This window comes from Lipomyces tetrasporus, assembly GCF_029532465.1.
Source record: "Lipomyces tetrasporus strain NRRL Y-64009 chromosome Unknown POJ06scaffold_6, whole genome shotgun sequence".
Lineage (NCBI taxonomy): Eukaryota > Fungi > Ascomycota > Lipomycetes > Lipomycetales > Lipomycetaceae > Lipomyces > Lipomyces tetrasporus.
Genome location: NW_026611601.1, coordinates 378,435 through 406,244, shown reverse-complemented (window position 1 = coordinate 406,244; position 27,810 = coordinate 378,435). Strand labels below are relative to the sequence as shown.

Genomic DNA, 27,810 nt, shown 5'->3' with positions numbered 1-27,810 from the left:
TTTAAATAATACAGAATCTTCACCAAATTACCTTAAACCGCTCGACAAATTCTTGTACCTATAAGGACGAGCATAGCATGTCAGAAATCGTCGAAAATGGCTCCATTAAGGTATCGTAGTTACATACTTGGATATTCTGAAATCTGACGTTCATCTTCAATTCACTGAATGCACTCGTATAAGTGATAGACGCGGCAGCAGACTCTATTTGAATCCTATTTCATTCATTCCAAAGTGCCTGCGGTCAATATACAAGCACTCAGAGCAGAACCTGTTTGACCTGGCGCAGCAGCGGCGCATGTACCATTAAAATTCTGGGAAGCATGGGCGGCTGAGCTGTCACGTCAAGGTATCTTCAGGCACGTTTTAAGTATTTTCAGGCACGACGCGTTGCGTATTACGCGTCTACACTCAACTATGCATACTACTAAGCTGGGCTCCCAGGAGTTTGCCAAAAGTAGCCTTCAAAATGTACATGCTGACAAACTGTCATATTTATATACATTCCCGAAATATATCTGTGTAATGCAAGTGAACTTCCCGACAATGCGAGAGCCACTTGGGCTGACAGCAATTACGATCATACCTTGATTAGCGACATCACCATGGGCGTGGCGAGAGAGAAGCCAAGGAACTGGACGACCTGATGACAACCATGCTGCCGAAGCGGACTAGGAAAATGACTATGAAGTCGTCGAAGATGTTGATGAACCCGACGTAGACGAATCCGACGAGTCAGAGGATGTCGATGATCCTGATGACGATTCACTGGCATGAGAAGTAATCGACTCAACATCGGAATCACTCTGCGATGAAGTATCTGAGGCATTATCCGACGAATTGCGCTCATTTGTGACCATTTTCGCTCCAACCACTTCTAGTACTTGTTTTGCGCGTCTAGATATGGAATTATCCGTCTTATATTTTTCAACCATTGGTGACACTATCTTTTTGGCCTCTTCTATAACCCTCTCTCGCGCGGCTCCTTCTGGAAGACCTGAAAGATATACCATCAACTCTGTTTCCCATTCTGCTGGAATCCGCTGCGTATCATAGAAGTGTCGAAGGAGCCAATTTTGTTTCTGCTTGGAAAATTTCCACGCAGATCGCTCTGTCGCATATGATGTCAGATATGTTCTAACGCCAGTCAATTGCTCCTCAGGTACGGGAACTGGCGATTTCGTTTTCCTTTTTGAACGTCTTTCCTGCCTCTTAAAAACGGATTTCTCAGACGATTCAATTGACGCCGGTGCTTGAGCCGAAGATGCCCCACTGTCTGACTTTGTTATTAAATGGGTAGCCCCGTCTCCACGTCCAATTTCTTTGTAGTCGCTGTTATTCCGCTTCCGCTTCTTCGAGAGTGAGCTTTGTTTAACGTCCGCCATGTTGGATCACTTGAGTGCAACAAGCCACAATCTTCTCGGGGTGCATATCCAAAATTGCCAGGACGGCGCGACCCAGCGTTTTCCCAAAACTCAGCGCTCGCAACCCAAATCGCGTCTAGTATCAGTCGAAGGCGAAATAGAGTTTCAAGATGATGGATACGGATATATGGATAAGGAAAAATTGGCCAGGATATTAGGGTCAGGGTCAGGGTCAGGGTGCATCATGCGGACAGAATCGCTTATTATTTTAAGGTTAAGCGTGCCAGGGTGATCTTAAACCTCTTAACGTAACCGCAATTTCTCGCGGAGGTAAAGCCCGAACCTAAGTTGTGGAGCTGTTTCCATGCTATCAATTACGGAGGATAGAAATTCAGCACTGTCAAACGGAATATCATTATCCTCGATATTGGCAGCTTGCCACGCATCATTTGGATAGAAATCGCTTATTCTAAGGTTAAGTGTGCTAGGGAGATCTTCAGGGGCGAGTGCGAATCCATCTTGAATCAGGTCCTAAATCCAGCCTGTATGTGAGCGGACTTAATCTCTACAGAATCAATCGGATGATGTTACTTACAAATGTCTTGTGTGAATCTTGTCGCCAGACTTCAATGAAAGCTTTGTTCAGCTCACCAATCCACGTGTGATCCCTGTACTCAAGTGGACCGTAGTAGCCTAGTGTGATATTCGTTTCGACGGTTTCACCAATGCTCTGTGCTATTGCATCCTTCTCTGCGAGCCAATCCCGCGATATTCGTATATCGCGTATTAGGATTTCTGAACGGTGGCAATTCTTCAAGCCACACCAATATGACCACATTGACGCCGTTGCCATTGATCCACATATCCTTGTCGTCAAGAAGCTTGTCATAGGTCTCACTTGTCCCAACTTCAATGGCAATCATCAGTTTATTTGTACTTGACCTAGCCTTATAGATGAATCCTCCGTCTGGCTCTTTCCTGCTCCCGATGTACTCACCACCGATAGACTGAGTGGTAGATCTACACTCGCGAATATGACTCAGAGTATGCGGACTGCGCGTAGAGAGATAGTCGTCAATGTATTTAAAGATTTTGTATTCGATCCAGCCCGTCGCTCCTTCATGGACATTACTGGGGCAAGTCACAACAGTAGCTGTCTGAGTGACGCTATTGTATCCCAAAGAGGGGTACCTATAATATTGAATAATGTTAGTTATTTTCTGACAACAGTGGTAACCGAACGTACCTCTGATCCTCGGAAATGCCTTCCGCCGATTTTAGTTCAGAAAATGCCTGGTCCAGTTGCAGAAACGTTTCATACGGCAGTTGTACATCTAATCGCTGCTCTGGCGTATTTTCTTTCAGAAGCGTGAATGCCTTGTTGTAATTAGAAAGAACCTCCGAGTCTGTAGCTGTCATCGTTTTTGTTATCTCAGCCAACACAGGGGCTTCGGTCTCGTTGTCCAATTTAACTCGTTTGCTGTGCTCTTCTGCTTGGTCCCTGACCGAATGACTACCGGGGACCGTGTTATCATCAATTGACTCATTCACCGCCTTTCTCTTGACTGTAGCCCCCCGTGGCATTTCCTACGGGCTTTGTCTCATTTCCTTTGGCTGGATTCGGCGTGATCATTGACAGACGGAGTCGCGATCGGCGCCACGCTTCGTGAGGCTCGGATGCCGGTAGCTGATTGGGGATCGTACCCTGCGTAAACGGCGTACATGACGTAGTTATGCTAATATGGAAATGTGTGATGATTGGAGGGCCGAAAATATATCAAGGCGAGGGAAAAGTGCGAGAATAGTTTCATTAGTTTGGACGCAGACTAGCTCTGTTTATCTGTTGGACATTTGGATTTTGACCGACAGAGCGTCTCACGTACGATGTCAAGAGCCAACATTGTTCCACGGCGTGAGGTATGTGCCCTCATTGTCACTGAAACTTCTACGCAAACTTGTGTGAATCTTTTGCTTGATTCTCCAATTATTGATTTTGTTTACTTTTATAGAGGGTTTAACTAGGGAAGCATATAGCATTGACAACAAGTAAGGGTATTATACCTTGAATGAAGCGCCCTGGCTTATCTTGGATGAGTTTGTAAGTGCCTAATTTGCCTAAAATAATATGTGACCGATAACTGTATGCTTACACAAACAATTAATGCACAAAATTAGACCAAATTAAGATACCGGTCTTCATTGCGAACGGCAGTAACGATCTACTGATTCCTACCGTGAATAGTTGGGTTTTGTGGAAGAAGATGGTGAACGCGGAAGCTCATTTGCACCTCTTTCCCGACTCGACCATGGATTTTTGAACGAGTATGCAGATATTTTCTCGAAGCAAGTCATCGCATTTTTGGACGCTTAGATAGCATTTTGGAGGCATATTCCATGTGCCAGAAAACACTTGTCCTTTGTGTCGCAACTCATTAAATTGAAGTGAAGTGGGTTTTGAAATATAATTTATTTAATCTGATGCAATGTCACTATAACTCCGCAGTGTGACGGTCCGTAAAGATTTAAAGCTCCACACTCGCGGTATTCTCCGAGCAAACAGTGAACGTATAACTATAAATTGTTCCATTGACCGTCTAAATTAGTAAATTTATTCCGGGATAACGCATGTCTTGAAAACGAATACATGTGGAGGTCGCGAGAGTAAGATGATGCACACGAGTGCGGAAACGCTGAAGCGCGACTGATTTAATTCTTTGGTGGTAACATCAAATTGCATACGACGACTGATTACAATTTCATTACTATCTGCTCACTTGTCACACTGCTTTCCAGGTTGCTTTTAGGGGTTACAAGAAAGCTCCCTTATGTGCGGCTCGGAGTCTTTAATGACATGTCCAGTGGTTCTATCAAAAATGTTTTTACAGTGAATGATGCTAAATATGAATATACCTCCAAACACACGCCGCGCCCGACACAAACTAGTCAAAATACAAAATCGTCCGTCATACATAGTCCCTATTGTAAATGCTCGTATCACAGGCGCGACCGTACTATATTGCGAGTGAACGGTGCGTATGCCGTGATATTTGTCCATCTACCGGATATTTTGTTCAAAATATACATGACAGCGAATACCTAATTAGCCGACAGTACCGTGGTAGAGCTGATACCAAGAGGATCACTGTCATCGGCAGCATCCGTGCCTGAGCGCAGCGACGACGAAGGGGGCAGCAGCAGCGGGAAAGATGGCCGTATTTACAACCAGACGAGAAGCACAGAACCTGCGCCCACGACCATCCGATCTGGCCGACTCCAGAGTCTTGGCAAGCGCCGTCAGCATTCGGATTAATTAATTAATTAATTAATATTATGTCTACGGCGCGAATCCACGTCCGAGCGCGATCGTGTTACACTGAATTAGAGTACAGAGACGTCTTGCAGCCGGCAGTGTCGGATTCCTGATCCGCAATGACGCGAACAACCACTCACTATTGGCAAACCCTCTAGAGGATTTGAAAAAGCGCTGTCTCCAGGATTCCATATCAGCTGGGCCACTGTGGTCGTTTAGTGTTTCGCGAATTGTGGATGAGTGAGGGACGCGTGTTGACGCGTCGCGGAAACGCTGCGACGGACGCGTCGGCGAGCGCGCAACAAGCAAACCGATCTGTGTAACGCCAGAGTCTTGGCAAGACAGTCATCGCGTCGAATGTGAAATATTAATTAATTGCATGAAGCCGAGCCGAGCGTCACTATCATCACAGCGGGGCTTGTGCCACGGATGCTATATAATTTGGTGTTAGTTATGGTGTTAACCGCTTTCCCCGAATTACACAGATTGAGGCGTTGGTACTTTGTACTCTCCTTCAAATGTAGTGCGACATTCAGCATTCGGCTGGCCGAATGGCCTAAGTCGGCACAGGAGTTAGGGCAGAATACCCTACAATGTGCACCGAACTTTCTGTGGCTTGTTAGGGCGCCATGTCCGTGCTGTAGGTGTCGTAATTCGGTCCTTTTTTTCTCAAGATTCCATATTACAATATTGCACATAGATTGCGCAGTCGCCTCTCGACACCTATGACAACTCGATAATATTCAACAATGCCGCCCAAAAGAGTTTCACAATCTAAGTCTCCAGTAGTATCGTCGGCCCCCGCCACACCAGTTCAGTCAGCCTCAGCATTTCCCACTCCACCATCTCGGCTCGATTCGCTATCGCGACCGCGAGCACCTGCGTCAGTGCTACCGCCCACATCTTCTGCTGGAATTTCTCGTGCAGGCACGCCCGGATTAGCGCCTGGGCCGGGATCATCATTAGGGGGCGTTGGTGGTCTCAAATTCAGGCCCAAACTTGTTGCGCGCCGGCCCAAAGAAGAACGCGATGCTGCTGCGGCGCCGACTCCGTTGTCAGCTCCAGTAGCATCTTCATCGACACCTCAACCTGCGCGTGGGAGGGGGCGAGGCCGCGGACGAGGTACGGCCCGTGGAGGCGGAGGAGGAGGAGGAAGACGCAACGGTATTGAAGTAGCATCCGCGGCAGCTGGACCATTCGCGGATCCATCCTTTGGTGATCCCAAAGCATCAAAGGGTCCTTCTATTGAGAAACGACCCCCGCATCCAGCCAACGACCAAGTGGGTCAATTGATGCTTACGAGTGCGGACCTAGGCCTACGTGGGAAAGGCTCCAGTGAAGGAGACAGTGACGATGAAGCGATTCGAGAAGGCGTTGAGCGTATCAATATTGCTAAGGTTGCGAAGATCGGAGGTGCCGATGGAAGCGACATCAGTCGCTATTTTCCCGTACGAGATAGCACCGACACCGGTGTCGTCGAAGCCGATGGCAGAGGGGCTGAGGAGATAATCGACGAGATGGCCGTCCTTGCTCGAGAGGCCGAGGAATTTGTTGGCGTCTTTGGTGACGATGGAGTTGACGACCTTGAACGGAAGTTGTATTTCTTCCAGTTTGCACCTGTCTTACCGAAGTTCGAGTCTTCCCGTGCCGGAGTGAAAGCCGAGCAGGGAGTAAAGTTGGAACAAGGAATAAAGGGCGAACCCGGTGTCACGGTAGAATCGTCTTTAACAAGTCAGGATGGACTTGTCGGTCAATTGTACGTTCGCAAATCTGGCAGAGTTAGTATTCGGTGGGGTGGCGTCGAGATGGAGGTTGCTAGAGGCGCAGATACAGACTTCTTGCAAGACGTTGTTGTGATTGACCATGCAAAGGAGCGCAAGGCTACATTATTAGGGCAGATAGCCAAAAAAGTGGTTGTTTCGCCAAATATTGACATACTATTCGGGGACGATGAGGAAAGCGAGTAATACTGGATGTACATATAGGTTGACGGTGTATCATATTTATAGGTTTGCATGTGATGGAATCATTAAAAGTACTAGGCTCTATTGGATGGTAATATTATTTGCTTTTCAAAACTACATATTTTATACAATAATGAATAATCAACGCCCAAATATCATAATATACGCTACAGGATCGACTAAAGCACAAAAACAATGAATAGAATACACAAGTGCTCATTCATGTTTTATTTGTCATGTACAATAGTTTGAATAGTTCGCCATAACACAGACGAAACTTGCTTTTTTGGCCCGCTACGACAGCCCTTTATTTCATGCTCGCTCACACGACCCAAAATCCACTTCCAAACAGCTCGCAAACAGAGATTTCAAGTGACCAATAATCTGGCTTACTTCGTGTTCTTTTTGGTCTTCTTGGTCATCTTTGGCTTGGGGCTCTTGGATCGCAAGTGATGCTCCGGAATCCAGCTTTCATCGTATCCTTTAGTGTCAGTGCCGGTCGTCTCAGCTGTCGTGTTCGAGGGAGTAACAGGAGTCGCCGATTTCGCACGCTTCTTGCCTGAGGTCTTCTTTGGAGTTAAGTATGACTTAACATAATTATTGTAGACAAAGTATCCTCCAACGCCAAAGATACCGCTGAGAATGATGTAAAGGAAGATCCTGAAGAACAAAATTGATATAATTAGATTCATGAAAGGAAAAACTGATATCCGAGGACAGCGACATACATCTGAGGATCAAAATATGAAAGAGGTGGATCCTGAACCGTAATCGTCGAGTTATATCCGAGGTACTGGACCAATTGACCTTCATACTCAATCAAAAGGCCAACGCGCAGGAAGTAATCCTTTGGCTCGCGATCAAGTACGAAGTTGTATCCAACAGTCTGGGTCGTATGAGGAGCAACAGCCAGTGGTCCAACACGAACAGCGGTTATCTGCTCCAATTAGAATTCATCTCAAACTAGCTCCTGATTTAGCGTAGTACACCGATCTGCCACAGTTGCCCAAGTCGCATTCACAGTGAAGCTAAAATTGTGCAACTTACATTTTCAATGGCCGTGTCGTTGCCAATCTCGAACAAAGCACCACCAGCGACTTGGACAATGGCTTCACTGTCCTCCTCATTCTGCAAGGTAATCTCGAGATTGGTCGACTGTGTGTTGTAGATTATCGGAGGATAGGTGTTCTCACTCTCAAGGAATTTCGTCTTCAAAAGAAACTGCGGTGGAGCGTCAGGACCCTCATCAGGCTCAAAAACTTCCTCCACTGGTATCTCTGCTGGCTGAGATGAAGCAACAGCAGCAAAGCCGAAAAGCGCCAATAATGCAGCGGAAGTAATCAATCTCATGGCGTGCAGATGCGAGTCAACGGACGTTGGATTTTGATCGTGGGGTCGAGCAATTTAACTGTGGGCAGGGCAAAGTCGAGAGGACAGGTGGTGACTCTGGTCTCGAGACCAAGTCACAATTGTTAGGCAAGACATATAGCACGAGAAGGTTAGGGAATGCACAGCGAAAGTACAACCCTTGCCCCCTACTGAACGGATCACTTGCTATCATATAGACAAATAAAACACAGATAGGCTCTCATAATCAATGTTAAGCAGATGCTCATCTCCAATACTGTACTACACTAAAGATATTTTACACAAAACATAACAATATATACATGCAAGATCCAGATCCATGCGTCGCATCTGCACAGTTACCAACGCAATCACTCAACCGAAATCATCCGGGTCTACAGCAGCGAAATATGGCAGCCAAGCAGTCCTCTTCCTCCCCATCCCTGCCTCGGTGTAAGGATCAGGTTGACTTCTGCCCGTGCCTGTGCCTCGTCAATATCCCGAATCACGGTGATCTCAATAGGCAACTGTAAAATATTAACACAGTCAAACGCTTACCTACTGCGGAAGCACTTACATTTTCATTTTCTTGAACAACAGTCGTCAATCGAGCAAGTCGTTGGTGATTACCAGCGTGAATGGAGCCAAACTTAACGATTTTGTCGCCTTTGATTAGGCCCTGGGGTTAACAGTTAGCTTACGCCATGCAATATAAGGAAGTCATAGAATATATACCGCTTCATGCGCAGGGCTGTGCTGAACAACAGTATTTACGACAGCAAATGCTATGTCGTTTGGCTCGGGTTTGCTGCCACTGGAGCCAGTAGTGCCGTTTGCTGACTCTGATCCCTTTGCTTTCAAACTTGCATGGTGCTCATATAATGCCGTTTCAATTCTTGACATGACAGCCTTCAGGTCATTTCTCAATCGTATAATTCTTGTCCGAGTTATGCGCACTGATTGTAAGCGTGAGATTCTCTATTCTAGGCGATGTCAGCACTTGCACTCACCTTGTGCGACGTCAATATCCGATCTAGGGAAACCGTCGCGAGTAATCAAAGGCGTATTCATATCCACGTTGTGCTAGACATATTTGTCCTCATAAGCTCATTATCTCTAATATGAGACGAATCCACTCACAGACTCAAGCACTGATATTAGGGCCGACAACTCTTCCTCCAAATCACGCCGTTTCTGAGCCAAGACGGATAAAATACTAGAAGGTGAATGACCATTGGACGACGATGACGAGACTGACGGATTGTGTAAATCCATCTTTGTAGTGCTTCCAGGATTGTGAATTATTACTGTGGAAGTTACATGGAGCGATGAGATCAACTTTCGAAGGTTGGCACAACTAGTCCCTAACCCACAGTCTATAAAGTTTAATTCACCTGCAATTTCGCAGTACCTTAAGATCGAATGCTCATTCAGACTCTGATTTGCATACCAGACCAGACAATTAAAGATAATGTGACTGATCAAGAGCAACTAGTTAAGCACACGCTATGTTTAGATTAAATCTGGATGCACTAAGGTAATTGTTTACAGACAGAGACATGTGGAGCATTGAAACTGAAATTGTGTAGGCTATCAGCCGCACGCGACTTTCGCGACGTAGTAGTACTTTCGTGGCAACTCTAACAATCCGACACATTGCGGAGACGAAATGGCCAAAGGTGACCGAAAGCCTCGAGGAATTATATCTTCCGGTAATGCGGGCAATGGTGCGAAGTCGAAGACGACGTCGAAAGCAGATGCCGGAAATGGTCAGTTGCCCTTGCAAAAGGCTGCCCCGTCAGCAAAGGCCGTTGTTGCTGCCTCGTCGTCTTGGACCGGAAAATTGCCTGCGACGTTATTGCATGAGCATTGTAACAAACTTGGCTGGGAGAAAGTTACATACGACATGGTATTCTTGAATTTAGGACTTTAATTACCAAGAATATCCTAATCACACAATATAGAGGCACACTCCCGGAGGATTTACTGCGACCGCGGTCCTCGGTCAACGGAACCCGAAGTCGTCTCAAATAGAAACAATCAGATTTACCCCACCAGATAGTCTTGTCGGCCCGCAGCCAACTGCTCTAGAAGCGCGGCATTTTGCGGCAACATATGCTCTCCACCGAATAGCATCTCACAAGAATCTGCAGATGGTGCTTCCAGGGGAGCACAAAAGCCTGTGGCGCAAGATGGAGGACACTAGACGATTAGACGTAAGGGCTGGGAAGGCGCACAACTACTCTGCAGATCCGTTTGTAGCGCAGAGGGAGCGTAACGAAGCTGCCGCTCTTGCTAAGCGACATGAACGTGCGGATGAGACCACGGCTACGGAGACTGGGACTACTCCACTAAAGCCTCCTGCGGTCGTGAAGAAAGGCTGGGAAAGAGTTCCTGTCATTGATATGTCAAGGGAAGTGAGAACCTTGGTCGAAGCCTGCATTCGCAAATATCATGTATGGGCGAATCTCTCCGCACGTAATGGGACCAACCTCGAACAGGATGTTATCCGTGAGTTGGTGCAACTGGGGTTCCGGAAATCCCATGTGATAGAAGCTGGCGAATATACGTCCTCTCGACAAACGGCACTAGGTCAGTTATGCGAAAATCGAGTGAAAGAAATTAGAAGTTAACTTTCTTAGAATGGCTCTTGATTCATGTCCCAGAGGATGATTTGCCACCAACATTCTTGCCCGAAAATTATACACCTGGAGTTACTTTGATTACAGGATCTCTGCAACTTGAATATGCGGTTAAGCGAATAGCACAGGGAGGATACCCCGTTGAACTTGTGCGTGAAACCATAGAGGAATGTTCCAATAGCGAGTGCAAGGCGATCGAGAAATTGATGTTTTCACTTCAACATCCTGACACGGCTTTTGAGTTTATGGAAGATGACACTTCTGACGAATCATGGAATGAGGAGATTGAGACGCTATCTGCGATTTACGGTGATAGATTCTCTAACCCACTGCCTCACTTTTTTGAGGTCAAGTTATCACTACCAGACTCAGATGTCTATAACAAGGACAACCTATCACTTAGATTTCATAAGACATCGGGCTATCCTTCGGCAAAATTGCCTTCTTTGTCGCTATTCGCAACGCAGAACAGTCGACCACGGAATTTGCCGTCTTACATTCGTCTTTCAGTCGTACTAGAAGCCGCAAACTATGCATCTGAGCATTTTTTGGGCGAGCCGATGTGCTTCTCGATTGTCGAATGGATTCAAGAGAATCTTGCGGATATTGTCAACCACCCTGTAAAACTGAAATCTCTGTCTGGGGCTGTCTACGGAATCTCTTTTTCTGGAGACGCTAACACGATTGACAGCTTGTTTTCAAGCTTGAATCTCAATACGAACCCTTCCGCGAAGCGTTATACTAGGAGATTTGAGAATACGAAATCCATAAGCTCACAGGAATTGCTGAACACTCTCAACGCCAAGCTAGGCGATCCAAAGATGGAAGCAATATACAAAACCAGAAGGAGTCTACCGGCATGGGATAAGCGTGAATCAATTGTTTCTACCGTTAGAGAAAACCAGGTAACGTTGATAACTGGAGAAACTGGATCTGGCAAGTCAACGCAGTCTGTGCAGTTCATTCTCGACGAATTAATTTTGTCAGGGATTGGCAATGCCGCCAATATAATCTGCACGCAGCCGCGAAGGATTTCAGCAATGGGACTGGCAGCACGAGTTGCTGAAGAGCGAGGATGCCAAGTCGGAGAACAGGTTGGTTACGTGATTCGCGGTGAGTCGAAAGTTACCGCAGCGACAACGTTACGGTTTATGACGACAGGTGTGGTTTTGAGGATGCTACAGATGGATCCGGATAGTGCTTTAAAACAAGTCAGTCACATATTTATCGACGAAGTTCACGAAAGGTCTCTAGACGGCGACTTCTTATTGATTATTCTGAAACGACTGGTAGCAACGAATAAGAAGATCAAGGTCATTCTAATGAGTGCTACAGTTGATGCCAAGATGTTTTCAGACTACTTTGGTGGTGCCGGACATGTTAACATAGAAGGCCGGACATTTCCTGTTGATGACCTATACGTCGACGATATTTTGCGTGTAACTGGATTCCGACCGCTGATTAACGAGCGGAATAATAAGAATGACAAGAAAGTGAGAAACACTGACGATCGCGGTGGAGAGAGCAAGTTTGACGATGAGCCTGCAGAAAAGTCTACGGACCATCTAGAAGACTCTGTTATCGGTAAATCTATTGCTGCTCTGGGTGACAGAATAAACTATGATTTTATTACCTGTATTGTGGAACACATTGATCGTCAATTGGCGGAGAAAGACGGCGCAATTTTGATATTTCTTCCGGGTACAGCTGAGATATCTAGATGCATATCTTCGATATCGGGATCGGGATCTAGATTTCACTGCTTGCCGCTTCACGCCTCTCTCATTCCCTCTGATCAACGCAAAGTGTTCTTTGCGCCACCAAAAGGGAAGAGGAAAGTCGTCGCTGCCACGAACGTTGCGGAAACGTCCATTACCATTCCTGATGTAATCGCAGTGATTGATACAGGAAGGGTGAAGGAGACAGTATTCGATCCGCAGACAATTATGACAAGATTGGTGGAAACATGGGTATCGCAAGCATCGGCCAAGCAACGGCGTGGCCGTGCTGGTCGAGTATCTAGAGGAGCTTGCTACAAATTGTACACTCGTCACGCCGAGAGGACTCGCATGCCTATTCGGCAAGTGCCCGAGATAGGTAGAACCTCTCTTGAGCAACTTTATCTTATGGTGAAGGCTATGAAGGTAGGCGATGCTGGAAAGTTTTTGAGAGAAGCACTGGATCCACCCGATATTATGGCCATCGAGGCGGCTAAGAAGGTATTGGTGCAAGTTGGTGCCTTGGATGAAGGTACATCCGAGCTCACCGCACTTGGAACGCATTTATCAACTATTCCGGCAGACTTGAAATGTGCGAAGTTACTGGTGTACGGTTCTATATTTGGATGTCTGGAGCTGGCCTCTGTGATTGCAGCCATTTTGACTGTCAGGTCGCCGTTCATACTGCCCCCAGGTGATCGCGATGTCTTAAAGACGTAAGTATTTCTGAATCATTGTATTAAGAAACTAACAATGTCTTAGTGTTCGAGCGACATTCTCGGTTGGGCAAGGCGATGTGATAGCAGATGCTCGAGCATTTTTGGATTGGGAGGCGAAAGTAAAAACATCATCTTACCGTTCTGCACGACAATGGTGCGAAGAGAACTATTTATCTGCGAAAACGTTGGAGGATATCGGATCCACACGGGACCAATATTTAAGCGCACTTCAGGAGATTGGATTTATCTCCTCGACCAGGCTAGCATCTCAGACGTATACAAGCGCAGAATACAGCCTTATCCGTGCTCTTCTAGCTGCATCAATGAATCCTTCGATTGCGCGCATACAATTTCCTGAAAAAAAGTATTTAGCAATGAGCTCTGGCGCTGTCGAGCTCGATCCGGAAGCAAAGACGATCAAGCTATTTACCCGAGATGACGGTCGTGTGTTTATTCATCCTAGCTCGACGTTATTTTCTGCACAGTCGTTCGTAGGAGGTGGTGAATTTATGTCATTCTTTCATAAAATGGCCACTTCTAAGATTTTTATTCGTGAGCTGACGCCATTCGGAGGCTATAGTTTGCTGATATTTGGAGGTATGCTGGGTACAGATTTATTGGGTCGCGGTGTGACAGTTGGCAACTGGATTAGATTGAGATGCTGGGCACGAATTGGAGTTCTAGTTGGTCGTATGAGAATACTGCTGGATCAGCTTCTCGCTCTGAAACTGGAAATACCAGAGATCGACGTGAGTGGGCATGAGATTGTGCATCTTGTTAAACGATTGATAGATCAGGAAGGCTTGTAATGTCTCTTCTTTTATAGTCATTTGTGGTATAGATTGGGAATTGTAAATAGATTCAGGTGTTATGAAGTCGATTGAGTCAGATACACTAATTATCGACAATAACGAGAGATTAAGGTTTATAGACTGGCACGTGAGCTATAGAGTGACACTTGGTGGTATTGCGCGCTACGTCATACCCTGGGTAAATCGCTAGCACGAGACAGTCATAATAGCCTGCAACTGCCAACCGGCAGCTTTAACAAACACTAACGTGTAGAATACAACTCAGGGTAAACTATGCGCTTGGAATTCAGGAATTGGTACTTTCACCGGCAAATCTGTCAGGGTTGGTGCTTCACCCTTGTATTAGACGGCACCAGACCCAACGTTTTGACAACGCCGGGATCCGATGCTACCTTGCATGCCAGTCCTGTGGTGCTTCACGGTGTACGCGTCAAAGAGTTAGGGCATTGTAGGTCGTTGCTTAGCGCGAATGCGCACGGACCTCAATAGATTTACCATTTAAAGCATATCAACGTATTGTTTGGACGTATATTCCCTTTATGCGAGAACTTTTGTATAAGCTTCCAAACAAACAACTATTTTCTTCTTAGGAGGTAGCACCGTTTACGAACATTCTCCTCATTTTATCGATCAATATCGCAATCACAATGGACGCGGATACAACTACTCGGTTTGTTCCTGAACATCGCAGGACAAACTTCAAGAACAAGGGTCATTTCCGTGCTGATGAGTTGCGTCGCAGACGTGAAGAAGCTCAGGTGGAAATCAGAAAGGCCAAGCGCGAAGAGTCACTAGCGAAGCGTCGTAACTTGACTCTACCACAGACCCCGGTTGATTCGATCCAGAGCGAGAGCGACGATGAGACTGGTGCTGAAGCCCAGGTTAGTTATTTTATATATATGTACTATAAATTTTGTCACTGTATGATAAGGAATTATCGCACTTTCAACATGTGATTCGATGTGATTTGACTGGCCGCTGACATTCTTCCTCTCAGCTCAACGAAGAGCTCCCTGAGATGATTCAAGGAGTCTTTTCGGACTCGATTGATGCTCAGATCCAGGCCACGGTGAAATTTCGCAAGCTCTTGTCCAAGGAGCGCAATCCACCAATCGAGAAGGTCATCGAGTGCGGCGTTGTGTCACGATTCGTTGAGTTCCTCAGGTCGCCACACTCGATGCTACAGTTCGAAGCCGCGTGGGCACTTACAAATATCGCGTCCGGATCTTCTCAGCAGACTCATGTTGTTATTGAAGCTGGCGCTATCCCCATTTTCGTTGAGCTGCTGAGCTCATCTGAGGCTGATGTGAGAGAGCAGGCTGTGTGGGCACTGGGCAATATTGCTGGAGATTCGCCTGCTTGCCGCGACGTTGTGCTTCAGGCGGGTGCTCTGCGACCCCTGTTGGCCCTTCTTAACGACTCGCGGAAGTTGAGTATGCTTAGAAATGCAACATGGACTTTGAGTAATTTCTGTCGTGGGAAATCGCCCCAGCCTGAGTGGGCAGTAGTATGTACATGAAGTGAGTGAATGCCGGTAACGAGACTGACGAGGAATAATGAAGATCTCTACGGCGCTTCCGGTTCTTGCTAGACTCATTTATTCACTTGATGATGAGGTTTTGATTGATGCATGCTGGGCCATTTCTTATTTGTCCGACGGGTCCAACGATAAAATCCAGGCTGTAATCGAGGCAGGAATTCCAAGGAGATTAGTCGAGCTATTACTGTATGTTAAATCCATGCGGGAATAGGTTCAGAGGCTAATTTGATAGACATCCGAACACATCTGTCCAGACTCCAGCGCTACGGTCAGTAGGCAACATAGTAACGGGAGACGATGTACAGACTCAAGTGATAATCAACTGCGGAGCTTTACCCGCACTTCTTTCTCTTCTGTCATCACCAAAGGAAGGTATCCGAAAAGAAGCATGCTGGACGATCTCCAATATCACTGCAGGTAACTCGGCGCAGATCCAGGCCGTTATCGACAGCAACCTCATCCCGCCTTTGATCAACCTTTTGGCGAATGCAGACTTCAAGACTAGAAAGGAGGCATGTTGGGCAATTTCAAATGCTACATCTGGTGGTTTGGCCAAGCCAGAGCAGATCCGGTATCTAGTTAACCAGGGTTGCATAAAGCCATTGTGCGATCTCTTGACCTGCATGGACAACAAGATTATTCAAGTTGCTCTGGATGGTCTCGAGAATATCCTGAAAGTTGGTGACCAGGACAAGGCAGAAACTGGTGTCAATACCTACGCTCTATACATCGAGGAGGCCGGTGGCATGGAGAAGATCCACAACACTCAGACGAATGCCAACGAAGATATATACATGAAGGCGTACAATATCATTGACAAATACTTCTCCGAGGAGGATATCGCTGACGATACTGGTCTTGCCCCCCAACAGGCTGGTGAAACCTTTGGTTTCAACGCCCCTGATGCGTCTTTTGGTAGACAGGGCTTCAATTTCTCCAATGCCGACAACACGATGATGTCATAAGTCAAATGCCTTAATCCTTTTCGTATATCGCGCGTGAGTGAAATGTTGAAGGTACCCCAGTAACCTTATTGTGTGCTACGTTTTTACAATTCATAGAAAAGAGACTCCTATTGGTCGCTACGTACAGTAACCTGATTAGTATTTTGTGCGCTTGTTTAGAACGATTTTGTTTGTCATTCATTATGGTGTCTTTGTTATTGTTCGGTAGTGTATGATTTTGTATTATTGTATCTATCTATGTATGTATGTATGCGATATATTTTGTTGTTTGTAACTTGTCATGAGGATGTATGTGATTTTATTCATTCATGTAATTTTTTTAATGTATGTATTTCACTGTTCGTACGGCGGACTTGTTCTATCATTAGCCACCGTGCTGCGGGATTGACTCAAGATTTTTTATATTACATGAAACTATAAAAATGATTCCTCAGCAATACTCCCAATATGCAATTACAAAGTATGATACAAAAATTTGGAAACCGTTAGCTACAAGTCTTGCCTGTGTCGATTTGTCAGCGCAGCGATAACAGCCGAAGAAGAGCCTAATCCCAAAATACTGCTAGTGCTCCGCCTGTGAACTTTTCGAGACAATATCGATGATATCTTCTCCGGCGACGGTGGCGAGGATCTAGTCGATTCAGTGTGTGATTTAGTGTTCGTAGAAGAAGTCGAGTCGTGATCCTATAACTTTGTCAATACACGCCGAATTGCCAACAAGTCCCGATACGTACGCCTCCAATATTTGCAGGCAGTTCGCGTCTGGAACGTGGTCCATCCACGGTCGGCGGCGCTAAATGATGTTGGGACTAGGCTATCAATGTCAGTATTGTCTAGAGGTGCCCTACCTATCACAGGATTTAATATACGCACACTAGGAAGTACGATTCTGCTTCCAACAAAACTAGCCGCGCGCAACCGTCCATCTGGAGTCACCTTTCTCCTAACCAGCGGGGATCCAACAACATGATATGGCCCAGCTGGACCAGCATAAGTCTCATTTACAGCATCCGCCCGGTTAAAGGATAACTTGCCGCTAGATGCCGACACGACGCCAAGTGATCCGACGCTTCCTGAATTAATCCTCGCGCTGCTTGTAGAGACGGAACTTGATGAAGATGTGTTGGATAACAGCGGCTGTAAGAGTGACGGGCTAGGCGATGTCGGGCCCGCTGTGGATGAGCTGTCGCGGGGTAGGTATACCGGTAGTATTGCGTTTGGCGACTGCTGGTATGCAGCTTGGGGAAGTGCGCGTTTGGGAGGATATTTCTTTCGAAGACGAGCCATTGTGATGTAGTAAATATTGTTGGTCCGGCATTATCTTGGTTGAGTATGATATAAGTTGTGCGGCTTACCACCTGAACTTCATCGAGGCATGATTTGCAACCCTTGCGAAGTATCGATCAGTAACAGAAATACTACGATTGCATTAATCGGCAACAGACCGCACGTTTTGAACATTCAAAACGCCGGGATTCGATTCCACCTTGCATGCCAGCAGAAACACTCCCTTGTATTGAAACACTACGGCATGGCTGAACCTAACCCTTCGGACATGAGCTCTGGGGTGAAGCGAAATGCCTGTACGCAAGTTCCGCCCGTATAGAGAGCCAAGATTGCCATAGTGCTGATGCTGACATAAATAGTCTCGGTGCTCATGGCATCTGCGAAGAAATCAAAACCATCCCACCGCGAGCCAACGAGCAAGTCAGCCCCTGGATCACACGCATCATTCCGAGACGCACTTGGGCCGCTTGTTCAAAATCCCGAGAGTGCTGTCAGGACCGGCGAGGTGATAAAGTACACTAATGATTACGTGCTCATTCACGACAAATTCCCGAAGGCTTCGGTTCATCTTCTGATTCTTCCTCGGGATCCGACGCGCACGAAATTGCATCCATTTCAAGCACTGTGTCCTCATGTGAGTAAAGTCAGCGAGACAGAGGAATTTTATGACCAGATGAGCAAGGTCGTGCGCGATTGCGAAGATGTCGCGATTAACCAACTAGAGGAGCAACATGGGAGGAAATTCACAACTGAGGATCTGAAAGTGGGCATACATTCCGCGCCATCGATGTCCAATTTGCACATTCATGTTATATCTGTTGATAATTACTCTGAGAAACTGAAGAATAAGAAGCACTATAATACGTTTAATACGCCATTTTTTGTGTCGTTTGACGAATTACGGTCGATTACCTCGGACGACGCCAGAATCAAGAACGGGCCTGTGTACTGCGTACAGATTGCTAATACGAGCGATTTAATTTGCTGGAGATGCGAGAAAAATTTCCAAAATCAGTTTAAGAAGTTAAAGGATCATCTGGAGGAGGAGTTTAACTTGTGGAAGAAAGAGAAGGCTGTAGCCTAGTTGGGATACGGTACTTATAGTAAAGAGAGCATGCAATATAATGGAGGCTTTAAAAATTGCTCATGCGTAAAGAGAAATGCTTAGTACGATATTGGAAATATTAGATGAGAAAACGAATAGCTTCCTAGGCTTCTATTGTAGGTGTCGTGCGTCTTCATACTAAGTTAACCTCTTAAGGTTGCATGACACTGGCCTCGTCTCACTTCTGCGATGTACTGAGGCATTGTTTGGAGCCAACCTAGCAGAACACAGATGGTCGTAAATAAGGAATTGAATAATGAATGACAGGTGGGTATCCCGCGCTGCCAGTGGACTGCGAGGTCCATAGTGATTCCAGGCAGGATTCCTGGCAATATATCCGCCAAATTTCGACAATCTATGTATGCGGCATCCGGCGTGATAGGACGACACGATTGACACCGCCCTCAAGCTGAGTCCGTCAAATGTCCCGCGACTGGTTGCGGTCCGGCTCCCTGTAATACGTTTACTCAAGTTCACTCATCATGGCCAAAACGTTTCCCGCTTCCAAAATAGTTTTAATTGGGGTGCGATTAGCCGTAACTGAGATTTATTGGCCATTCGCTTTCTAATTCCCATGAACTGAGCCGAATTGATCCTCCATGATACAGGATTTATCTACCCTAATATCAGAAGAGAATAATGATGAGCGAAACCTATTCTGGATTCAGCTAGGTTAACGGTTTCAAAGATCACAGCAGTAACAACTATAATATGCCAAATATCGTTAACCCTAACCACATGCCAAGTTTTCTCGGAAAGAGACGACAAACCGGTTCACTACTGTCAAACCGTTGAGTAATTCAATTGCTCGATACCTGACGGTCACAAGTAGTATTGTCGCCATTTTTACTGGGATTGAATTCAGTTATTTGCTATTGATCGATTATATAATGCTTTTCGAAGGGAAGCATTTTCGGGGGAACGCACTTGTACGGGTATGTACATACTCAAGCTATGGCTTATGCTGAATTGAGTCCGTGACGCTTATTACGAATAGATTGGCCTTTCGCGGAAATTTTATGGATTAGGCCAAATCAACGCGGAAAGAATATGTGCACGTCTTGGATTCTACCCCAATATCCGGTTTCACCAATTAACCGAACCGGATTTACTCGCAATGGCCAAGGAGCTCAGTGCGTATACCATTGACGACGAGAAGAGACAGATAATGCGGGACAACCTTAACCGGAAGAGAATTGCTGGTACTTACTCCGGTAGACGTCATGCTATGGGGTATGTAATTACCTTAATTTCACCCGTTTAGGAATGCCGATTTCAAGCGGCTTGTCTGTATGCGAGTGCTAATGCGAGGTTTAGTTATCCTATTCGTGGTCAACGAACAAAGAGAAATGCTCAGACGGCGAAAAGACTTAACCGAGTTTTCAGACGAGGATATGCTACTGATGCTGTTAGTGAATTTAGTTCGGGAACCTGGTACAGGTATGAGCTGTCCACAAAATATTGCCTTTCACGCGATTTCTGAACTAACCTATTCGAATTTTAGCGGAATTATGGAAGCGCTAAGCCGGACGTTCCGACTTTTCAGAAAATAAACCGCACTGACGAGAACAGAGATAGACAATTTTGTAAAAAGGTACATGATATCTGTTATGTAATTGGGCGAAAGATGGATATGGTTGTACGATTAAACGATGGAAAAGCTAATGTGTCAATCCTCCTTCCTTCAGTGAAGGAAAATCACAACATTCTATATACAATTGCGCAATGCAGACAAAAACTCTAGATGCCAAGACTCCGAACACCAGTCTCTGAATATCTTACAACTACCATATCCCCAAACATCTATACAAGCCGGCGACTTAGCTTGAAGAGGCTGCTTCCGTATACAATCCAATGACACAATTATGTTCTCTCCGCAACAATATTCGGCTATAGGATAGTATTCTGTTAACCACAAATGACCAAGATCTCGCCGTGAACGAGAAATACGGATCGACAGGCGATGGAGATATCGCAGTCGTGAGTATGTAGTACCAGCAATTGCTACTAACCTTTTCCGAAATTCCACAACACCGTTGCCCGACTCGTCTAGGGCCTCTTTGGAAACTGTAAATAATCTAGCTGCATCTTCCTTCCTAGCAATACCACGAACTGATAATGTTAGCCGTAAACCTAATCTATTAGTTTACAGTGTCAACAGCAGTGCAACTTACCATCTAAACACAATCCCGTCTTACTGTCAATCAGAATGAACCCATTCGCACGTAGATTCAAGGTGCTTGATCTAGAAGCAGAAAGCCAACGTTAGCCCTTCAGCAATCAGTCCATTTTTTAGTCCGTTCGACCCCGACTTATCACTCCGCAGCTATCACGCCAGATGGCGCTTACATTTTGTCAAACCATGAGTATGAGCTCGAAGTATAGTCCATTCTGGAATGAAAGTATAGATCTGGTCGGTCTATCGTTAAAGTGGGAACTATGACGCTGCAACGACTTTTAGTAAGGTATCGAGTGCACTATTGCTAGATCAGAAGCATCTGAAAGGGTGTCCGCCCTACGCAAGTTGTTCTGCATACAAAACCCTACTTTAAACGTTGGCGGATGAAAACCCTTTATGCCCAGAAAAGACTCAAACACGTAATCATCTGCGGGACATCTTGCGACCTTTATATGGAGGCAGCCGTAATTAGATCGAATCAATCGGGCTCCATACTCGGTTAACTGGCAAAGTAGGTTATGTGACCTTAGTACCAAAGCCATTTAGACAGCCGATTTAGTTATAGCAATTTGGGAGGCTGTGATTGTGAAGAAGCAACTCGTGTCAAATTTCCAGGGGTTACGCGCAGCCACGCCAGCTTGGTCTTCGCGGACGACAACTTCAATCACTGCAAGCTCTTTCCGCTAAGTAGGAAAGAATATAAATTCGCGCAATGTTTCTGGCGTTACTCTCTTATGTTGGCATAATCGTGGGCTTTGTTTTTCTTACATTGGCCATAGGTGCGTTGTGATTGTCTCAGTGGAGGCTTTATGGATTTAACGGATGTATTTAGCTGCCGGATTATATTATTTATCAGAACTAGTCGAAGAGCATTCGAGATTTACCAAGCGACTACTGGAAAAGTTGATATACGGCATTATAGGCACTCATATTCTCCTATTGATATTCGACCACTTCCCGTTCTGGTTGACGCTGTTCTCTATCGGAACGCAAGTTGTCTACTATCAGAATTTGAAGCAGTTTCCGTTTATCCAACTATCTAGTGGTGTATTTATCGCCAGCTGCGGTAGGTAGTTTATGGAGAGAGATGGGCGAATGAAAGTGTGCTAATTACATTGGTTTTAGTGCTGGTATTACTTAATCACTATTTTTGGTTTCAGCATTTCTCGCGCCCGTCAATTCCGCCACCAACCCTCCGTTCATCACCATTATACGAGCCACCATCTGTATTTCCGTCATTTTCGGAGGTGTCTTCGTTCTTCGGTATTTGTGTGTGGCTCGTTCCATTCTCCCTCTTCGTCTCATTGAGTGCAGGCGACAACGTACTTCCCAGCACAGTTGAATCGACGAACGGATTTGGTGCCGGTATGGGAGGTGCTGAAGGTGCAGGAACTGCCACTCTGAGAAAGGGACAAGGTATGGCGAAGGTAGTAATTGGCAAAGTGCGGGAAGGAGTTGCGGAGGTTGCACGGGTTATTGGATGGGGCGACGACCCACGAAGTGGAGGTGGGCGAATTGTTTAGACGATGAACAAGTGCACAATGTGAATAGTAAATAAGATGTACAACATTTCCATAAAGATGTCTGTGCAACCGTTACGACAGATGTATGTAATTATACTGAGACTTAATTAATCGTACCGTAATGAATTAATGCATTGCTTTTAAACTCTCTAAACTCTCAAATAATTGCAAATTGCCCAAAACTCCATGTGCACAACAAATATGGAACCGCTACAGATACAGTCGCTCTAAACAAACGAGGACAAACGCAGAGAAACCTAGAATTTCGGCTTTCTCTTCCGACCGGTGAACTGACTGTCCAGTGCCACCAGTCTTCCACGTTTTCGCATAAGTTCCTTCTTTCGAAGAATGTACTCTTTCCTAGATTCCTCTTTCTGGCCTTTCTTCGGCCTCGTCGTGGCCGCTTTATCGATCTTAACGCCATCCAAATTGATGTCACCGCTATTGACATTACCCGCCGTCAAAATAAGGTAATATTTCTTGTTCTTCTTGCTCTCTTCATCATCGATCACCAGACCACCAGAAAAACCGGCCGCTTTTGCTGCGCTGAGTATACTCTCCGTCTGACGATTATCTCGCGGGTAAAACTGGCATGCAACTTTTCCACCCCGTCTCAGACCGGCGTACAGGCTATCAAAAAATCTAGCAAGCCTTTTTTTGGGGTCAGCGTTTGATGAATCCGCATTACATAGCCACTGAATCGCACTGATACTAATAACTGCATCGAAAGTGCCAGCGCGAAACGGTACGCCATTGCCCATGTCGGCCAGCAACAAGTCACCTTCCACCTCGCGATCGAGCGCGACCGCGAGCATGGACGGCGATATATCCATGCCAGTCCAGACATGACCACCTTCCTGTGAGAGAATCTCGCCCGACAGACCGGAGCCGCAACCTATGTCGAGGATGTGCTGGTGTGGTGGCAGAGCGAGCAAATCAAGAGCGCGGAGGGTCATCGTTGCCTGGATATGTTGGATTCGCGACGATGAAGTGTACTTCTTCGATTCCACGTCGGAGTAAAATACCTCCGGTGGCGCCGAAGTTTCAGGACGTGACATAGTTATGATATGGTTGGCCTGATTGAAGCGTAATTGGAATATGAGCTTGGCAGTGTGAGGAAGGTGAACGCGGAAAAAAAAGGTCTCGATATTGGGAGTTTCAAGCAGTACCCCCAGCGCCGCACCTTCAGTGGATACAGTTTACCAACTACGCGCAGAATATACTATGGGTTCGCAATAAGCCGTTTGTTATCCGGCGACCAGAGTGATACTATTTATAATAAGGAATAGTTGATCACACTATACACACGAAGCTTTCCCCGATACTTTCCCTATGTCAGGTCACTATGAACAGTCATCTGGGCTTTGTTTACCAGAAAGGGTTAAAGGGTCACAAATATGATACAAATGCCTATCGACAGGAGGAGCCATATACTATGCATGCTGCTTCGCTGGACGTGATGATGCGTTCGTACCAATGAGAAGTATGAGTTGCATGTCAAACCTCGTGTTGTACTATAGAAAGTCGGCCATACAGTGCAGTTCCATCCGACACTTAGTACAGGGCCGTCACGCGTTAATGGCCCTTCTTAGAGTTCCACACAGTGTAAAAATCTCCAAATTCTCTCCATACGACATATATCAAGCACATTAATAGAGGAAAGTTTCTCTGATTACAGCATTATCTCCGTACCAAAGCAATTGAACACTGTTAGATGTCATTAGTACTAGTCTGGTCCGTGTCCATACCGCAGATTTCACATAGCCCAATTCAGGCGCTAGCCAGTACGACTGACAGCTAACAAGCTTCCTGAACTTCCATTAGCTATTGGCACGAGGGTCTGAAAATTTTAACTGCATGAAATTCAAGATATTCTCGCACAGGATCGACTTTCGAGACTGGTAATAAAGACTTGCCCTCGATGGTATCAACTATCAAGAGTCATTGTAATTACGGAAGAACCTAAGAAGCTAAATTAAGAATCAGTATATCACCTTGTCCGCAAATATTGGATCACGAGTTGGTCGACTAAATGTGGGCTGAAATCATCACTTCCTGATAAAGATCTTAGCCAGCTTTGAACAAACATCCGACAGGTTACCCGTATGGTGCTTGGGAGTTACCCGGGGCCGAAGCCGCGCCGGTGGGAATCTGGGAACCCTGATTTCACCAGCCAACCAGCATCTTTCACGTTAAACTTAGTCGTCGGGTTTCCTGGCAAATTTACACTGCAGCATCTATTCCAATTTCTCCGAGTTCCCCTACTCTCTTTCCCGATTCACCAGCATACTTGGCTGTAGCAACGATGCTGAGAACTACTCTCGTGAAGGTAGTACCACTGTCCTTAGGTCAATTGGTCTAGGAGAGTCGTCAGCTAACTGCGTGGACAGACTCTTACCCGTTCTCGGATTCCTCTTGTCGGCGCTCGTTCTGCAACCACGGCGTCGTCCGACATCTTCAAACCCTTGAAGTATGGTGGCAAGTACACTGTCACTTTGATCCCTGGTACGTTTTTACAATTGTATTTGGTCGCGTGCTCCTCAGGCGATAATCAATGTGTATCGTGTGATGTTTACATAACATACACCTCAAGACTGCATTCCGGTTCCGCCGGAAGTGTCGGTCCTATCGGGCACTGCTCACCCCTAGGTTGTTAGCTGTTTACTAACTACCTGCAGGCGACGGTATCGGCGCGGAGGTTGCCGAGTCAGTCAAGACTATCTTCAAGGCCGACAACGTCCCAATCGACTGGGAGCAGGTTGATGTCACTGGTGTGGGTGCCTCTGAGGAAGGTTTCCGTGAGAGCGTTCAGTCGCTCAAAAAAAACAAAGTTGGTCTTAAGGGTATACTCTTCACCCCTGTCGAGCGAAGTGGACACTCCTCTTTCAACGTCGCGCTTCGACAAGAGCTCGACATCTTTGCCTCGCTCGTTCTTATCAAGAATATCCCCGGTGTTAAGACCCGGCACGATGGTATAGATATGTGCTTGATCCGTGAGAACACTGAGGGTGAATACTCTGGTCTCGAGCACCAGTCTGTCCCTGGCGTCGTTGAGTCTGTAAAGATCATTACCAAGTACAAATCCGAGCGAATTTCGCGATTCGCTTTCGAATTTGCTCTCAAGAACAACCGCAAGAAAGTCACTGTTGTCCACAAGGCCAACATTATGAAGTTAGCCGACGGTCTCTTCAGACGCACTGTCCAGGATATGGGCGCTGAGTACCCGACCATCACTACCAACGACATGATTGTCGACAACGCATCCATGCAGGCTGTTTCTTATCCTCAGCAGTTCGACGTCCTCGTCCTCCCTAACCTTTACGGTTCCATTTTGTCGAACATTGGTGCTGGACTTGTCGGCGGTCCTGGCTTGATTCCAGGTTGCAACATCGGCCGTGAGATCGCTGTGTTCGAGCCTGGCTGCCGACACGTCGGTCTCGACATCAAGGGCCAAAACCAGGCCAATCCCACGGCTCTTCTCTTATCCGCCACCATGCTTCTCCGCCATTTGGGTCTCGATGACCACGCTGACCGTATCTCCAAGGCGGTCTACGCCGTGCTTGCTGAGGGCAAGGTCCGGACCCCTGACCTCAAAGGTACCTCCAGTACCTCCGACTTCACAAGGGCTGCTCTTGAGAAGATGGAGGCCATGTATTAGATGACAATTAGCGGTTCAGAATTAGAGAGTGTTAAGGCTGTTTGGATCAGATATTTGTGAGCAGGCATGACTAACTTGTTACGTTTTTGATGAACTAGTGTATTAGTGAATTCGGCCGAAGGGTTTTAATTTATGACGTTATTTGTTTGTCTTTCCTGTTCAATTGCACCAATATATGGTTCGATTAATAATTGCGGTGCAGACTGTTTTAGTAGTGCCTGGACCCCCTCTGTAATGAATTGGCTGCCGGGTGCTACCATAAACTCTTCTTGCAACCGTTAAAGTCCTTATAAATTGGTTGATTGCATATTGAGAAGTCCCTTAAATTTCGGTCTGCCGGAACTTAAAATGATGACGCCCATCTAGTATATAGCTAGACTCTGAGATGCAGCGACGATGTAGTCAACATAGATAGTTGCTGCTATGGATCAAGTGATAGTCGTCAAGTGATTGAGCGTGATCAACGCGGGAACGTCAAACGGAGAACTGCCGCCTCACAACCGCACCGTTGCATTTACAGGCAACCTGAGAATTCAAGTATTTGTTGCTATTTATATTCTTGATATTACAAATAAATACACGTTGATCCGGAACATTTTATGTCCTTCAACCCATATCTCCTGACCTTTTACCCTTGCTAACTTTTCATTTCGACTATACCGAAATTAGTACCATCTCAAAACCATGAAATAAAAAGATACATACCATAACAATGGCATCGTACTTCTGTTTGAACCAGTTGATGCTGTCCTCCCGGGCGATCTTGTGCTGGGAGCCAACCTTGCTAGAAGCTCGCTTGCGACGAGCGACTCTGCTGCCGGGACGGGCAAGGCAGACGTAGAAGTCCATACCGTAGATACCTAAAAATATCTTAATCCCCGTTCCCTCTGTTCGTATTCTTCTGTAAGAAATGTCGCTTACCGATAGAAGGATCGTACTTAATGCCAAGGTCGATGTGCTCCGAGATACCGAAACCGAAGTTGCCGGTCTCGGAGAAATTCTTTCGGCGAAGCTCATACTCTTTCACCTTCAATCCTCGTTCAAGAATCTCCTCAGCCTAAGACATACACGTAATCAGTATCGCATTCCATATCTCTTGAACCGACGTGCATACCTTGGGTCCCCGGACGGTGACGTGAACGGAAATCTTCTCGTTTCTTCGGATACCGAAGGTTCGAACGGTGTATCGCGCCTTGGAGTAAACCGGGGTCTGACCAGAGAGCTGCTCCAAGACCTTAGCGGCACGGGTCAGTCTGTCACCAGACTCTCCGACCGAGATGTTAAGGGTGAGTTTCTCGATGCGGAGCTCGCGCATGGGGTTGGATGACTTGTCGCTCTGCATTTTCTCGTTATTACTCTGCGTATTGAGCTACCTCTATAGATATCAATGACGATCTGTACTTACCATTTTGCCGAATACTGCTGATGCTAGTTGACTGCTTGTGGACGCTAATTCGAGATACAGAAATGCTCTAACGTATTGACATCCAGTGCGTTTGCCCACTGAGGCAACGCAGTCACGACCCACAGCACTCTCCCAACATGGTCTTACAATGCAGGGGTTGTTGTAGGGTTAAGCCCTAGCATCATGCCGAACTCGGGCTCAGCAGAATATTGACTTCCACGCGCAATAAGAGCTCAGTTGAAATGCGGCTAAGCGCTATACGCAAAAACGCA

General features: G+C 46.2%; 15 protein-coding genes across 15 annotated transcripts; 7 read left to right on the top strand and 8 right to left on the bottom strand.

Moving 5' to 3' along the window:
- Positions 1-408: 408 nt before the first annotated feature.
- On the bottom strand, positions 409-1,581 carry POJ06DRAFT_254176 (uncharacterized protein). The gene has a single exon (XM_056187735.1). The coding sequence runs from the start codon at positions 1,383-1,385 to the stop codon at positions 684-686; it is 702 nt and encodes a 233-aa protein (XP_056043118.1). The 5' UTR covers positions 1,386-1,581; the 3' UTR covers positions 409-683.
- An 86-nt stretch (positions 1,582-1,667) lies between these two features.
- Positions 1,668-3,311, bottom strand: POJ06DRAFT_295761 (uncharacterized protein; the record flags this gene model as incomplete). Its single annotated transcript, XM_056190521.1, has 5 exons — positions 3,002-3,311; positions 2,611-2,951; positions 2,189-2,555; positions 1,960-2,112; positions 1,668-1,895 (listed from the first exon to the last, which is right to left on the bottom strand). The coding sequence occupies exons 1-5, from the start codon at positions 3,086-3,088 to the stop codon at positions 1,668-1,670; spliced, it is 1,176 nt and encodes a 391-aa protein (XP_056043117.1). The 5' UTR covers positions 3,089-3,311.
- Positions 3,312-5,241: 1,930 nt separating this feature from the next.
- POJ06DRAFT_254166 (RNA polymerase III RPC4-domain-containing protein) lies at positions 5,242-6,736 on the top strand. The gene has a single exon (XM_056187734.1). The coding sequence runs from the start codon at positions 5,424-5,426 to the stop codon at positions 6,639-6,641; it is 1,218 nt and encodes a 405-aa protein (XP_056043116.1). The 5' UTR covers positions 5,242-5,423; the 3' UTR covers positions 6,642-6,736.
- On the bottom strand, positions 6,737-8,069 carry POJ06DRAFT_254163 (uncharacterized protein). The gene is made up of 3 exons (XM_056187733.1): positions 7,686-8,069; positions 7,367-7,575; positions 6,737-7,298 (listed from the first exon to the last, which is right to left on the bottom strand). The coding sequence occupies exons 1-3, from the start codon at positions 7,986-7,988 to the stop codon at positions 7,028-7,030; spliced, it is 783 nt and encodes a 260-aa protein (XP_056043115.1). The 5' UTR covers positions 7,989-8,069; the 3' UTR covers positions 6,737-7,027.
- A 78-nt stretch (positions 8,070-8,147) lies between these two features.
- POJ06DRAFT_254161 (uncharacterized protein) lies at positions 8,148-9,293 on the bottom strand. The gene is made up of 4 exons (XM_056187732.1): positions 8,996-9,293; positions 8,721-8,941; positions 8,563-8,664; positions 8,148-8,512 (listed from the first exon to the last, which is right to left on the bottom strand). The coding sequence occupies exons 1-4, from the start codon at positions 9,054-9,056 to the stop codon at positions 8,381-8,383; spliced, it is 516 nt and encodes a 171-aa protein (XP_056043114.1). The 5' UTR covers positions 9,057-9,293; the 3' UTR covers positions 8,148-8,380.
- Positions 9,294-9,456: 163 nt separating this feature from the next.
- POJ06DRAFT_254157 (P-loop containing nucleoside triphosphate hydrolase protein) lies at positions 9,457-13,973 on the top strand. Its single transcript, XM_056187731.1, has 5 exons — positions 9,457-9,522; positions 9,575-9,894; positions 9,950-10,577; positions 10,628-13,061; positions 13,108-13,973. Exons 2-5 carry the CDS (start codon positions 9,655-9,657, stop codon positions 13,871-13,873), a joined length of 4,068 nt encoding a protein of 1,355 aa, XP_056043113.1. The 5' UTR covers positions 9,457-9,522; positions 9,575-9,654; the 3' UTR covers positions 13,874-13,973.
- A 494-nt stretch (positions 13,974-14,467) lies between these two features.
- On the top strand, positions 14,468-16,808 carry POJ06DRAFT_254154 (armadillo-type protein). The gene is made up of 4 exons (XM_056187730.1): positions 14,468-14,757; positions 14,874-15,383; positions 15,439-15,602; positions 15,649-16,808. The coding sequence occupies exons 1-4, from the start codon at positions 14,524-14,526 to the stop codon at positions 16,379-16,381; spliced, it is 1,641 nt and encodes a 546-aa protein (XP_056043112.1). The 5' UTR covers positions 14,468-14,523; the 3' UTR covers positions 16,382-16,808.
- Positions 16,809-16,870: 62 nt separating this feature from the next.
- On the bottom strand, positions 16,871-17,668 carry POJ06DRAFT_238427 (uncharacterized protein; the record flags this gene model as incomplete). The annotated part of the gene is made up of 3 exons (XM_056185991.1): positions 16,871-17,065; positions 17,116-17,190; positions 17,255-17,668. 3 exons carry the CDS (start codon positions 17,666-17,668, stop codon positions 16,871-16,873), a joined length of 684 nt encoding a protein of 227 aa, XP_056043111.1.
- A 244-nt stretch (positions 17,669-17,912) lies between these two features.
- Positions 17,913-18,752, top strand: POJ06DRAFT_268544 (HIT-like domain-containing protein; the record flags this gene model as incomplete). The annotated part of the gene is made up of 2 exons (XM_056189319.1): positions 17,913-17,964; positions 18,028-18,752. The coding sequence occupies 2 exons, from the start codon at positions 17,913-17,915 to the stop codon at positions 18,750-18,752; spliced, it is 777 nt and encodes a 258-aa protein (XP_056043110.1).
- A 1,036-nt stretch (positions 18,753-19,788) lies between these two features.
- On the top strand, positions 19,789-20,256 carry POJ06DRAFT_197735 (uncharacterized protein; the record flags this gene model as incomplete). The annotated part of the gene is made up of 2 exons (XM_056185080.1): positions 19,789-20,006; positions 20,091-20,256. Coding segments are annotated over 2 exons (384 nt in total), but the record flags the coding sequence as incomplete, so codon positions are not given.
- A 147-nt stretch (positions 20,257-20,403) lies between these two features.
- On the bottom strand, positions 20,404-21,558 carry POJ06DRAFT_114148 (uncharacterized protein). Its single transcript, XM_056184135.1, has 4 exons — positions 21,399-21,558; positions 21,123-21,218; positions 20,948-21,018; positions 20,404-20,885 (listed from the first exon to the last, which is right to left on the bottom strand). Exons 2-4 carry the CDS (start codon positions 21,161-21,163, stop codon positions 20,482-20,484), a joined length of 516 nt encoding a protein of 171 aa, XP_056043108.1. The 5' UTR covers positions 21,164-21,218; positions 21,399-21,558; the 3' UTR covers positions 20,404-20,481.
- Positions 21,559-21,664: 106 nt separating this feature from the next.
- Positions 21,665-22,475, top strand: POJ06DRAFT_268542 (transmembrane adaptor Erv26; the record flags this gene model as incomplete). The annotated part of the gene is made up of 3 exons (XM_056189318.1): positions 21,665-21,731; positions 21,785-22,018; positions 22,078-22,475. The coding sequence occupies 3 exons, from the start codon at positions 21,665-21,667 to the stop codon at positions 22,473-22,475; spliced, it is 699 nt and encodes a 232-aa protein (XP_056043107.1).
- Positions 22,476-22,494: 19 nt separating this feature from the next.
- Positions 22,495-23,588, bottom strand: POJ06DRAFT_114121 (S-adenosyl-L-methionine-dependent methyltransferase). The gene has a single exon (XM_056184134.1). The coding sequence runs from the start codon at positions 23,531-23,533 to the stop codon at positions 22,733-22,735; it is 801 nt and encodes a 266-aa protein (XP_056043106.1). The 5' UTR covers positions 23,534-23,588; the 3' UTR covers positions 22,495-22,732.
- Positions 23,589-24,672: 1,084 nt separating this feature from the next.
- On the top strand, positions 24,673-26,333 carry POJ06DRAFT_254136 (uncharacterized protein). The gene is made up of 3 exons (XM_056187729.1): positions 24,673-24,804; positions 24,866-24,980; positions 25,154-26,333. Exons 1-3 carry the CDS (start codon positions 24,781-24,783, stop codon positions 26,131-26,133), a joined length of 1,119 nt encoding a protein of 372 aa, XP_056043105.1. The 5' UTR covers positions 24,673-24,780; the 3' UTR covers positions 26,134-26,333.
- A 332-nt stretch (positions 26,334-26,665) lies between these two features.
- On the bottom strand, positions 26,666-27,742 carry POJ06DRAFT_223487 (ribosomal protein L5 domain-containing protein). Its single transcript, XM_056185680.1, has 5 exons — positions 27,539-27,742; positions 27,248-27,469; positions 27,055-27,190; positions 26,839-26,993; positions 26,666-26,787 (listed from the first exon to the last, which is right to left on the bottom strand). Exons 1-5 carry the CDS (start codon positions 27,539-27,541, stop codon positions 26,779-26,781), a joined length of 525 nt encoding a protein of 174 aa, XP_056043104.1. The 5' UTR covers positions 27,542-27,742; the 3' UTR covers positions 26,666-26,778.
- Between the last annotated feature and the right edge of the window lie 68 nt (positions 27,743-27,810).